Source organism: Stylophora pistillata, chromosome 10, assembly GCF_964205215.1.
Source record: "Stylophora pistillata chromosome 10, jaStyPist1.2, whole genome shotgun sequence".
NCBI classification, from domain to species: Eukaryota; Metazoa; Cnidaria; class Anthozoa; order Scleractinia; family Pocilloporidae; genus Stylophora; species Stylophora pistillata.
Window position 1 is genome coordinate 12,324,548 of NC_142528.1, and position 13,231 is coordinate 12,337,778.

The 13,231-nt window shown below is 38.9% G+C and overlaps 1 protein-coding gene across 1 annotated transcript in view; it reads right to left on the reverse strand.

Moving 5' to 3' along the window:
• Positions 1 to 11,689, reverse strand: part of LOC148721851 (uncharacterized) — a 13,466-nt gene extending 1,777 nt beyond the window's left edge. The window contains exons 1-9 of the mRNA XM_088735804.1: positions 11,334 to 11,689; positions 7,531 to 7,576; positions 7,274 to 7,342; positions 6,878 to 7,009; positions 2,992 to 3,074; positions 1,901 to 1,969; positions 1,669 to 1,732; positions 552 to 620; positions 1 to 84 (exon numbers count right to left, since the gene is read on the reverse strand). The exon at positions 1 to 84 is cut by the window's left edge and continues 39 nt beyond it. Coding sequence (XP_088591930.1) covers positions 1 to 84; positions 552 to 620; positions 1,669 to 1,732; positions 1,901 to 1,969; positions 2,992 to 3,074; positions 6,878 to 7,009; positions 7,274 to 7,342; positions 7,531 to 7,576; positions 11,334 to 11,492 — 775 coding nt within the window. The 5' untranslated portion in view covers positions 11,493 to 11,689. The remainder of the gene's footprint in view (positions 85 to 551; positions 621 to 1,668; positions 1,733 to 1,900; positions 1,970 to 2,991; positions 3,075 to 6,877; positions 7,010 to 7,273; positions 7,343 to 7,530; positions 7,577 to 11,333) is intronic.
• Positions 11,690 to 13,231: the final 1,542 nt, after the last annotated feature.

Sequence of the window (13,231 nt, forward strand, 5' to 3'; positions counted from 1 at the left end):
GTACGACAACAGCCGCTATTACCAACAGAATACCAACCGCCAAACCAACGAAAATGGACACATACTTGATGGTTTTGTTGGAAACTGAATAGAGATGAAATATGAAAGACGGTAAATTCTGAGGCTACTTATGAGATAAAGGAAAAATATTTTTGTTTGTTTTGTCTCATTTCGAGCTTGGGACAACAAACTGAGTATTGGCCTAGCTTACTACAGAGTTCTCTGTGCCTCAGTGGTAGAGCATAAGAGCCGTTATATTCATTAAATTGAAGTTAAAATACATTTACAGCGTGCTATACTCCACTAATTGTCCCGATGGAACTCAACGGTGATATAGCTCAAAATTGCACAACATTATCCAATACTGTTCAAGCTAACTAAGATAAATATTAAAATAAAATATATAGGTAGGTCTTATAAAGTCTCAGATTTTCTTCTTTGTCCCATGCTCGTGGAAAGACGACAAAACATCTTTCATCAGTTTCATCACCTTATCTATTCAAAGATAAACTGTATTAAAAGGATCCTGATTACAATATAACTCGTCTCACCTTCATTTGTTGTCTCTCTTGTTGGTACTTTGGCGGCTGTTGATGTTTGAGGTGATTTTGATGTTGGTACTGTAATAAAAAACAAGATTCAGATATTAAATTAACAATGAAAAGTAGCAATACATCATATTCAGTTAGCTTCGCTGCCATAAAGTTGCCCTCCCATAAGTTCCCTCGACATTTCAGCCGCATCTTTCCACGGTCGAAACATTCTATCTTAGGCAAGACAGAAACAACAAAGTCTTTAGACTTCAGAATTAACAAATCGACAGCGGTTTAGCGTTGTCTGTATTCATATCGACAACGATATTCCTCATCACGGTGATCAAATTTTTGCAGACTCGCGAGGCGCAGCCGAGTGAGTTTGCAACAAAATTTGATCACAAAATCGATGTCAAATAAAGCGATTCTTTCAGTACGTGACATGTTGCGTGACACATTGAGGCGGGGAGCGTTATCGACAATGGCAAATTGGCCAATTAGATTGCGACATAACTGCTGACTGTGGTAAAATTCACGCTTTTCAACGTCTCACATAATTGTATAAAAAACATTTACGATGACTAACTTATGTTGCACTATTTCGCTTGTACTTCGTGTCCGTTGATTTTGTGTCGGCCCTAGCTTCTTGACCCAGTGACACTGCAAAATCGAACCAGACCAAGGGGAGGAGGGGTTGGAGTTGGGAGGAGGTGTGGGGAAGTGTTCAAAATCAATGATGTTCCCAGGTTCAAGTTGTCCTCTCTTTTGCTTGTCGGATTTGTTCTCAGTTGGTCCGAAATTAACTCCATGACTTCGTTGACCCACCTTTGTACAACAACCTCGTTCCCGGGGTCTTTTCCCTTTGTTAGGGGTGGGGCGGGAAAAGAGAAAAGGCCCTGGGAACGAGGTTGCTTTGCACATCGATGTGCTTCAACTCCAGTAGTTTAGTAACTCCTGCTCCAGAAGTTTTACAACCTCGCGAGCCCGACCAACCAAGTATTAAATCGCCGTATTAATGACCATATGGTGTTCGTAGCGATATGACGCGAGCGCATCGTCGCTTGTACTGCAGCGCTAGCGAGAACCTACCCATAAGCTAGTGGGACTTGTAATGATTGCAATTTACTATACTTACTTCTTACGTCGTTAGCAAAACGTAGCATCATATGGTCGCTCACATTGGAAGGCTTGCTTTGAATCTTTAAAGAGAAAGAAAATAAAAAAAGAAATGGTCGAAAAGTGAATTACGGCTTTTTTTTTTTTTTTTCTACCAGTTGGCACAAGTTTTCTTCCAACAGCCGACTTCGGAAGGACGATGGTTATAAAAAAAACAAAAAACATTAAATTATCAAAATCTTTGAACTCACCAAGAGATAAATTGGGTCCGAGTAAGTATAGCCATACCGAGTTATATTGATGCTGAGATATGTTTTGTTCTATAGAGTAAATAAAAGCAGGAGTTAGTTAGGCCAAAGCCAGTAAGTAACATGATTAGCCCCTTTTAACTCTTTAACCCCTAAGAGTGATTAACATCTAACCTCTCTTTACAATATCCCTCCTGAAACAAGCATTAAGGTCATGAGAATAAATGAAATGATCACCAACTAAAACGCTAGATTGTAAACGAAATTCTCCTAGTCAGCTAAGTAGGAAATGTATGGAGAACAGTATGGGGAATGTGCTCACAGATGTCAGAGTATTAAGTCATTATTTTTAAGTAATAATAAAAATAATAATTACTTAATATTATTATTAATAATATTAATATCATTTATATTATTAATATTTATAATAATTACTTAATAATAAGTAATTATTAATTCATACTTAACTGAAGACTTCATCTTAAAATCTATCTTCTCCATTGCATCCTTTTTTGAGTAATACATGATGCTACACAGTAATGCAAGGAAACCAGCGTCTTCGACGCTTTGAGAAGTTTAACATCTAGACTTGTTCAGATTGTGAGTTACTCAGTCGCAATGATAAGTTTTGAGTAAGAGAGGTATAGTTGAGGTTTTCCTGCGATAGAACAAACTTATCTTGTGATCGATATTTAGGTATTATTATTTATTATTTATTTAGTATTTATTATTATTTAGGTATTTTCACACAACCCTCAACCAGCCGGGGGAAGAATCCCAATGTTTTTAACTAAGAGGACTTTAACGCGAGGTAAGGCCCCTTGAAACTCCTTACCGAACTCAAAAGAAGAAACGTCTACCGGAAGTAGCTGAACAAACTTATCTTGTGATCGATATTTAGGTATTATTATTTATTTAGTATTTATTATTATTTAGGTATTTTCACAACCCTCAACCAGCCGGGGGAAGAATCCCAATGTTTTTAACTAAGAGGACTTTAACGCGAGGTAAGGCCCCTTGAAACTCCTTACCGAACTCAAAAGAACAAACGTCTACCGGAAGTAGCTGAACAAAAGGGTAGGAATAATTCTTACCTTGGGAACCACGGAGCAAAGTACACTGGGCTGACGAAAAAGTCCTAAATGAACCAAGTAGCCTTTCAAGACACCTTCAGGATCTATCAATGCAATACAAAATATACTGAGACTGTAAGATTCTAGAACGAATCGATTAAGATCCAGACCTTTTTTTTCACTGCAAGTATTAAGTAAAATGAATAAAGGCTGAAAGTTTCTAAAGAAACTGTGGTGCTGCGTCGGTGAGGGTAACAAGGGAATTTGGTCATATCAATCAAATTGAAATTAAAAATTGTAGCGTTAACCGTAACGGGTTAAAAAGCTGACGTTTCGAGCGTTAGCCCTTCCTCAGAGCGAATGGAGGAATTGTGGGTTGTGTGTGGGTTTCTATCCAGAAAGCGGAGCTACGCTATTGGTGAGAACATGGCGACGAGAAAAACACGAATAAGTTAGTAGAATGAAAGCCGTTCGTTGATACCTGTGGGATTAAGAGTGCCGATTTGAAAGATAAACTTTTGTTCAAGAGTTTTGCGGCTTTCCGAGCTACTTAAATGTAATAAAATACCGCAGACTGCCATAAGCTGCTTAGAATGATTAGGTAAATTAAAGTGTCTAGCGACTAGTTTCGATGCGTCCTTGTCATTCCTTTCTACGTCGCGACGGTGTTCTCGGAATCGGTCACCAAGTCGTCTTCCTGTTTCGCCGATGTACTATCTTTTTGCAATAAGTGCAAGTTATGTAATAGATTACGTTGGCGGAAGTGCACGTGAAGTGATCAGTGATCTTAATGGATTGTTTGGGTCCCGATATTTTCACAGCGTTGTGAGTGAAAGGACAAGTTTTGCATCGTGCGCGAGCGCATTTAAAAGTGCCGAGTTGGTCATTAGTTTGGAATGAACTTCTGACCAAAAAAAATTGCCAATGTCTTTGTTGCGTTTGAATGAAATGAGTGGAAGTTGCGAAAATATAGTGCCAGTCTCTTGATCGTTTTGAAGTAATTTAAAGTCTTTAAGAATAATGAATTTAACTGAGTGGTTGTGAGGGTGAAACGTGAGTGTAAATGGAATTTGGTTGGAATTTTCCTTCTGTGACGTTTGAAGTACTGACTGTCGATCAATAAGTTGGGCGCGGCGGTGACCCACTTGAACGACAGAAACAGGGTAACCGCACGTTTTTCGAAAAACTGGCACATTGACTCTGATTTGTGGAAAAAATCAGAGTCATCACTATATAAACGACGAAGCCTTAGAAACTGAGAAAAATGAATGAAATTTTCAACATGAGATGGATGCGAAGATGAATACAACAAGTAACTATGTGAGTCTGTAGGTTTGTAATAGACACTAGTGCTTAAACCGTTGCCTTCAAGTAAAACTTTGATATCCAAAAAGGACAAAGAATCGTCGGAAATTTCCCAAGTATATTTTAGAGCCGGGTGAATAGTATTGACTGCGGTTATGAATTGAGTTAGTTCCTCTCTAGTAGAGGAAGTATCGCCAATACAGTCGTCGATGAGTTCGTTAATCGTATTTTTGACGGTCTAAATGGACTTCCCCAGAGGGCCAGTTCGCATCATTAGACTTTTTCAACAAAAAGTGTCGCCACGATATTAACAAACTTAATTTCAATCGTAGTACTAAATTTTCCAATCTTTCCTCTGAAGAGTGGTCGGCACTAAAATGCCTTTAAAATCGCAAAGACATTGTTATCAAAGCGGCCGACAAAGGCGGCGCAGTAGTTGTTTGGCGGACTGACCTCTACCAAAAAGAAGCTTTGCGGCAACTTTCTGACGCCTCTTTTTATCAAAAGGCTGACAAAGATCTCACTTCCATTAATCAAAACACCGTCAAAAATACGATTAACGAATTCGTAGCTAAACAAGAATTGCTCACACACAATTGTTTTTCATTCGGGGACAACTTTTTCAAACAAACTAATGGCGTAGTAATGGGGACCAATATGGGACCCAGCTATGCCAATCTTTTTGTAGGTTTTGTCAAAAACCAAGTTTTTAGCCTATACAATGGCCCTAAACCTGAACTCTACGGTCGCTACATCGACGACTGTATCGGCGCTACCTCCTCTACCCGAGAGGAGCTAACTCAATTCATAACCGTAGTCAATTCTTTTCACCCAGCTCTTAAATATACCTGGGAAACTTCCAACAATTCTCTGTCCTCTTTAGACATCAAAGTTTCAATTGAAGGCAACGGTTCATGCACTAGTGTGTATTACAAACCTATAGACTTACATAGCTACTTGTTGTATTCATCTTCGCATCCATCTCATGTTAAAAGTTCAATTCTCTTTTCTCAATTTCTAAGACTTCGTCGTTTATGTAGTGATGACTCTGATTTTTTCCACAAATCAGAGTCAATGTGCCAGTTTTTCGAAAAACGTGCGGTTACCCTGTTTCTATCGTTCAAGTGGGTCACCACCGCGCCCAACTTATTGATCGACAGTCAGCACCACAAACGTCACAGAAGAAAAATTCCAACCACATTCCATTCACTCTCACGTTTCACCCTCACAACCACTCAGTTAAATTCATTATTCTTCAAAACTTTAAATTACTTCAAAACGATCCAGAGACTGGCACTATCTTTTCGCAACCTCCACTCATTTCATTCAAACGCGGCAAAATACATTGGCAATTTTTTTGGTCAGAGGTTCATTCCAAACTAATGACCAGCCTAGCACTTTTAAATGCGCTCGCGCACGATGCAAAACTTGTCCTTTCGTTCACAACGTTGAGAAAATATCGGGACCCAAACGATCCATTAAGATCACTGATCACTTCACGTGCACCTCGGCCAACGTAATCTATTACATAACTTGCACTTATTGCAAAAAGATATACATCGGCGAAACAGGAAGACGACTAGGTGACCGATTCCGAGAGCGCCTGCGCGACGTACAAAGGAATGACAAGGACGCATCAAAACCAGTCGCTAGACACTTTAATTTACCTAATCATTCTAAGCAACTCAGGGCAGTCTACGGTCTTTCATTACATTTAAGTAGCTCGCAAAGCCGCAAAACTCTTGAAAAAAAGTTTCCCTTTCAAATCGGCACTCTTAATCCCACAAGTATCAACGAACGGCTTTCATTCTACTAACTCATGCGTGTTTTTCTCGTCGCCATGTTCCCACCAATAGCATAGCTCCGCTTTTTGCATATAAACCCACACACAACCCACAATTTCTCCATTCGCTCTGACAAAGAGCGAACGCTCAAAACGTCAGCTTTTTAACTCGTTACGGTGCCCAATTTACAATTTCAACCTAGTTCATATAACCAAATTACCTTATTAAGTAAAATGCTGAGAAAAAAATTTCTCAGTTGAGGAAAGGAATGGCTCGATTAAGATCAACAAATTTATTAGATTGCAAGTATTAAGTAAAATGCTGAAAAAAGAAATTAATTTGAGGAGTACCATTATTTTAGTTGTAATAAATGGCAAAAAGAAAAAAAACATCAACTGCGCATTTAATGAATTCCAGTGGTTGCCGAAAATTAATCAGAATGGCGTACAGACTGGAGAACTAAATCTCTACGGTTAAATTAGACCAGAGAACCGTAGAGACCGGGGAAAAAAAAATTGGAACAGGAACGACACGTGACCCAAGGTTTAAGAATCCAATCGGAGGCCATAACGTTGGGTGGCGCTTTTCATGCACATCGGTTCTTATATACCTGATTTCAACCCCACCCCCCCCCCCCCACCACCCAGCTCCCACCTCTCTAGACAGCATTTGATTCTGAACATTCTAAGATTCGAGGAAGCAAAGAAATTGCCAATACTCAAAGATATTCACTACCAGAAATACGGGGTAGTGCGTTATAATTTTGTTCCCTCACATAGTTGTAAATGAAACAGTTCCAAATTGAATTAATTGTGCACCTTTGACTGGATTCCAAGATACATTTGCATACCAGCCAGCAGTGTTTTTGTATTGTCCAAAGATGACATCTGGCCTGGATGTAAACTGTTGTTCCGGCAAAGGTGTTCCTTCATCCGCTGTGTTTGCACAATCTAAAAAAAATTAAAATTGCCAAAATTTGCAGTAAATTAACCTGCAGTGGATAAAAATTGTATGATTTCCATATTTTTTTGCGGATCTCGACTCATCAAAACAGATTTATTCTTCTTTAATTTTTCATATCCAAAATACAAAGTTTTTACTAAATAAAACTTTTTAGGTTCCGCACTAATGAAGTCTAAAACTGGGAGCCATTAATTATCAGCCATCGTTAGAGAAAGTACATACAATGACTAGTTTATATCAGAAAATTATACCATCGGTAGCAAAAGATCTTTTTCGGCGCTCTGCGTTGGTCTCCCCAGTAAGGACAAGTCCACCAATATCTATCGAGAAAAATTAATATCCATTCAGTTTAAAAATAAGTGAAAATGAGTATGAAATAAGACAAGCCATATTTTTAATTTTTCATTTTATATCTTCAGGGTATAAGAAATAGCTACAAGAAATAGCTACAGGAAACAGCAACGTCGTGATTCATTAAATTTTCTGTTCAACTTTAAGTTGTGCGTACCTCTCCTCCTTTTGCGACAGTGGTAACAAGAGAGAGATTTCAGGACCTGCATATAAAAAAAGACAAAAGCACCGCTGTTGTAAGGGGCTACAGCGCGTAACATGCGGCTGCAAGCTGCAGCTGAGACATTAATTGGGGAAATGTAACTTAAAACATTACATAAAATCTTCTTTAGGTCAAACCAAATGAATATAAACTGAGAGAACTTATCCTCATGCCCCATAATGAATTTTTAACTCTATTGCTATTGCCAGCTTCCATCAGTAATGCGGTCAACGATCTTGCTGTCATGAGTCACTGCGTTTTGGGGCTTTCAAGTTTTGAATTTTTTTTTTTTTTTGTAACCTCTTATTCTCGAAAAACAGTTATAAATGTTTGCCTCACCATTCGAATTCTTGCCTTTATTGATTTACAGGCACACAGATGTACGCATCGCCAAAAGATCGCCGGTGCCTAACTGTAGTTTTTGCCCGGGGGGGACTCCCATATGAAACAGACGGGGATGCTCGTCGTCTCGCTTAGGGGTGTAAATTTTGGGTTTGGGCCTCGCTTAGGTTGTTCCTGGCAAAGCGCCAATATTTTAAGCGGCCAAGGTCTCGTTTAGGGTTCCGCGAAGAAACGCAGAATTACGCGAAGAGAAACAGAAGTCAAATTTTCTTTTTAACTTGTTTTGTTTACCGTATTACCTCTGTGATTACAAATCAAAAATTTCTACAAATAGTAGAGAGCATTATAATCCGGTTAATCAGTGACAATAAAGTAAGCGTTGCTAAGCGATCTCTTTTAGGGGTCAAAATTTGCTTAAGCCACGCCTAGATTGGTCTCCTTGAGGAGTCACAAAAAGCTTGAGCCACGCCCAGATGGTCTCCTTTAGGGGTTAAATTCAAAATTTTCGACGAGCATCCCCGTCTGTTTCATATGGGAGTCCCCCCCCCCCCTGGGAGTTTTGGCTGGTTCAACGTCTGCCATCGTAATGATGTTTACAATGTCTCGCCAAGGGCTCAAGTAAACAGTCATTTATCGAACTCTCCACCAATTCATGAAAGTAATACGCCATAAAGCTAACCGAATATAACGAGAGGCTAGTCAATGTCACTTTGTAAAAATTCAAAGTAAGAAAATCAGTGTTTCGGAAACGAGATTGAACCGGTCATCAGTTTCTGCACTTTTAGTTGTAAATAATAATGCGCCGTAAATCGCTACTGCTTCACAAATGGATGTTTAACATTAATTCAAATTGATTCCTCCAATTCTCAAAATACTTTTAAGTTCCAATGAATATATGAAGTTCATATTTTTTGAACTGCGGTATTAAATACGTATGATGCACGATCCTTCGCAGTAGATAGCGTTATTTATGCAATAGCGAAAATCAGACCTGAAAAAAATCAGGCCTGTACGGGATTCGAACCACTGACCTCTGCGATACTAGTGCAGCGCTCTGCCAATTGAGCTAACAAGCCAACTGGGAGCAGGCCGTTAAGTTGATTCGTAATAAACCCGTGATGATAAATCAGATACAATGAATATATCTAGTTCAAATATTTTGAACTGCGGTATTAAATATGTATGATGCACGATCACAGAGGTCAGTGGTTCGAATCCCGTACAGGCCTGATTTTTTTCAGGTCTGATTTTCACTATTGCATAAATAGCGCTATCTACTGCGAAGGATCGTGCATCATACGTACTTTTTAGTTCGTTATACAATTCAACCAATAAGGTTAATAAATTTGTCGGCACGCAGATACGTGATTCGATAAGAAATCGAGGCCTAGCTATCAGTAAGTTTCAGTGTAGTGACGTTTTCATTTTCTCTTACACCATAAGGGCTTTTGTAAAAAGTCATCCGCTATCGATTCTCTATCAAACTGATTATAAAGCTAAAGAGTCATGGAGCTAAGCAAGAAGAGTGGCCAAAATTTTACGGCACTTGATTTTCAAAATTAAGAAATCATCAAGATCGAGCGGGTACGCCTGCTGCATTCTAAAAGAGGAACCCTTTAGGTAATTTACCCGAATCAACCATTGCAAGATATTCAGTTCGTCCGTAGAGCTAGGAGGTTAAACTTTCATAATTTATTCATAATTTATTTTTATCGTCTAGACCAAAACATGTCATCACCTCATCATAATGAACACAAACCGCAGGGCGGCACACGTCACATGTCCAATTTCATCCCAGAACCACTAACCAATCAGCTGTTGACCTGAAAATAGTCCCACACGCACAACAGGAACGCGCACTAAAATTAGATTTAAAAGATTATCATTGGAACAAGAGTATGAGCGGGGGAAAGTTCTCTCAGTTTATATTCTCTTGGTCAAACCAACGAAAAAGACCACCACAGCAATAGATTTCACTGAGATACAATGAAATATATGAAGTTCATATATTTTGAACTGCGGTATTAGATACATATGATACACGATCCTCGTAGTAGATAGCGCTATTTAAGCAATAGCGAAAATCAGACCAGAAAAAAATCAGGCCTGTACGGGATTCGAACCACTGACCTCTGCGATACTAGTGCAGCGCTCTACCAATTGAGCTAACAAACGACAACTGGGAGCAGGCCGTTGAGTTGATTCGTAATAAACCCGTGAAAGTGATAAATCAGATACAATGAAATATATGAAGTTCATATATTTTGAACTGCGGTATTAGATACATATGATACACGATCCTCGTAGTAGATAGCGCTATTTAAGCAATAGCGAAAATCAGACCTGAAAAAAATCTCAACGGCCTGCTCCCAGTTGTCGTTTGTTAGCTCAATTGGTAGAGCGCTGCACTAGTATCGCAGAGGTCAGTGGTTCGAATCCCGTACAGGCCATTATTTTTTTTTTTTTTATTTTTTTTTTTTCAGGTCTGATTTTCGCTATTGCTTAAATAGCGCTATCTACTACGAGGATCGTGTATCATATGTAGATTTCACTGAGCTGCTTTGTTGTTAAGTGATAACAACATACCTTTGTAACTCACACAACATCACGTCATTTTAAAGTGTAACGCTCCATTAACTAAATATATGAGTGTTCAAACGCCACATGGCGTGAACTTTTTACAGAGATTGAGTACCGATATCGACCGACCGGTTTATTCTGTCGCATAGCAATTATTATTTCGTAGGAGTCATGTTCATGTAACACTGGTTGAACAGGATGTCTCTGATCTGAAGCCAAAATACATTTAAATGAATGCAATTAATTGATTCGTACTTTATTTTCTTTTTTTGTCGCTGAGAAATGATTCTCTTCAATTTCGAATGCCAACGAGGTCTTAGAAAGTAAATTTATTCCATAGGCCAGTGATTCCTTGAATCAGTATGTCTCAGCAATTTGCACATGTTGGCAAACTTCCAGTCTGATTCTTTGAGGGTTCAAAGTCATTCAACAACGTTAATTCGAGAGTAAATGCACCACTTTGAATAATCTGAGAACCATTCTAACCAATTCTGACTGGGAAAGTTTCATCATAAAAAACAGCTAAGAGTAAATACATAACGGCAAACCCTGAACTGTTCTGTGGTACACTTTGCCCTTTCTACCTTCATTAAATTCGACTTATGTCTTCTATCTCGTGCCAATTCATAATCTAGAACGTATAGCCCTGACCTAGTTGTTTGCATTCAAAGAGAACATGCTTTGCAGAGACCGTTCTGTCGCTACTGTCAATTTCGATTTCCCTTTCACATTAAACTTCACAAAATGACGTCTATCGATTTTATGCTTCCAAACAGCTTAGTTTACGTAACAACAAATAAATCTAGAAGCCCAAACAAAGAAAACGTATACTTTACCTGAACTCTCTCTGAGAAAGTTCTATCCTTGTCCAATCCGCAAGCGCGGAGGCACCATGCAGACTTATTTATGTTTGCGCGTACACGTAACACCTGAAGCGAAGATTCCGCGATGACAACAAGTACCGTTACCGAAATCACATTGATTCTCACAAACATGACTTCTTGGAAAACACTCTCTCGCCGAGCATTTACTTGTAGACTGTTTCAATGCAAGTACCATAGGAAGATACGCATTTCTCCGTAAGTAGAAAAAAGGAAATAGCGCAATAAATCACGGGCAACTGCGACCTGTCGGCATTTTGTTTTCTACGAGTGTTGCAGGGGGAGTAGAGATTGGGACGAGACTGGGTCACGATTTCGCCTCAGCCTCTCTCATTATAAAGTCAGGGGTCTGTGCTTGTACCGTTGCACTTATAGAGTTCTGACGTAACGTGATACAATGGCCAATCATATCCTGTGATCTCTAGAGCGACACGCGGCTTAGGACTGGTTAAGAGACTCGTTTGCAGTTATGTCTTCAAGCAAAAGTGCTCATTCAAGGGGGTCGGGTTAAGTAGAAAATTTGACACATATGAGAAACTTCCAACTGAACTCAGGAAAACATGCTGTTCACAATCATTGCGAACTACGAACCGGATTATTGACCTCTCACATTACTTTCCTTGAAGTTCTATCCCTCCTTCGTTAACGCCTTGTGATCGCATCGTTCTTCTAACCCTAACCATCGTTCTTCTAACCTAAACGTGGAAGAGCAACTTGCTACGTAAATAACAAAGCGACTTTTTACCGACGGACGCGTTATTGTTCACGCTTTATCTGCAGTCTTGCTTTATTTACAGTCGTCATTGTTCGACTTGCGACTTCAATGACAACATTTTACCAATATCACAATTGTTTTATTTTCTTTAAGAGTTGAAGATCATAGATTATGGTTCGTCGGCATAAAATTATATATTTCTGACGCTTCGCTGATCTGCCGGAGCTGAGCTGAGATCGACTGAGCGGTCAAAGTTGTGCGTCATGAAGTCTTCCTTTAATCACAGAAGTTTGGCCTTCAGTTGTTTGTTTCAAATTTCGTAGGCTTTTGCTGTATGGCAAAAATTTGAAGTAGTAGATTGTGAAAATTTGAAATCGTGATAGTAGATTGTGATGTGATTTTATTACGGTTCTGCTGATTTTAGCTGTACTTTTATTAGTTCTGTCTCTAAATTTCATTACATTTCCGCTGATTTAAGCTGCTCTTTTTTTAGTACTGTTTCTAAATCATTTTTGGATTTGCCATAATTTACCCCGTTTACGACAAATTCACATAATGATCAAATCGAAAATCGGGTAAAGATGGCTATGGCAAGTCAGTAGGATATATTCCACCTTAAAGATAAATTTCACACGATTTACCCCGTTTTTCTAGAATTCGCTGATCAAATGGAAAAACCAGGTAAAGCGGATGGCATATAGAAACTTCAGTCCCGTTTTTCTAGAATTCATTTTAAAAAAATGGAAAATCGGGTTAAAGATTGGCTGTGGCAACTTAGGATCTATTTAATTCGGAGGACGCTTAGATTTTACCCCGTTTTTTGTCAAATTCACTGAAAAAAAAAATTGGAAATTCGGGATAAAGATAGCATGTGGGAACTTCAGGTATTATTCACCTGTAACATAAAGGCTCAGAATTTACTCCGTTTTTCTCGAATTCGCCGATCAAATGGGAAATCGGGGTAAAGATGGGATATGGGAGCTTAGAGTGATAGCCACGTGTGGATGAATTCGCAGAATTAATCCCGTTTCTCCAGAATTCATTGAAAAAAGAAATGGAAAATCGGGTTGAAGACTGGATATAGCAACTTGGTATCTATTTCATCAGGGAGGATGGATTCTTAGATTTTACCCCATTT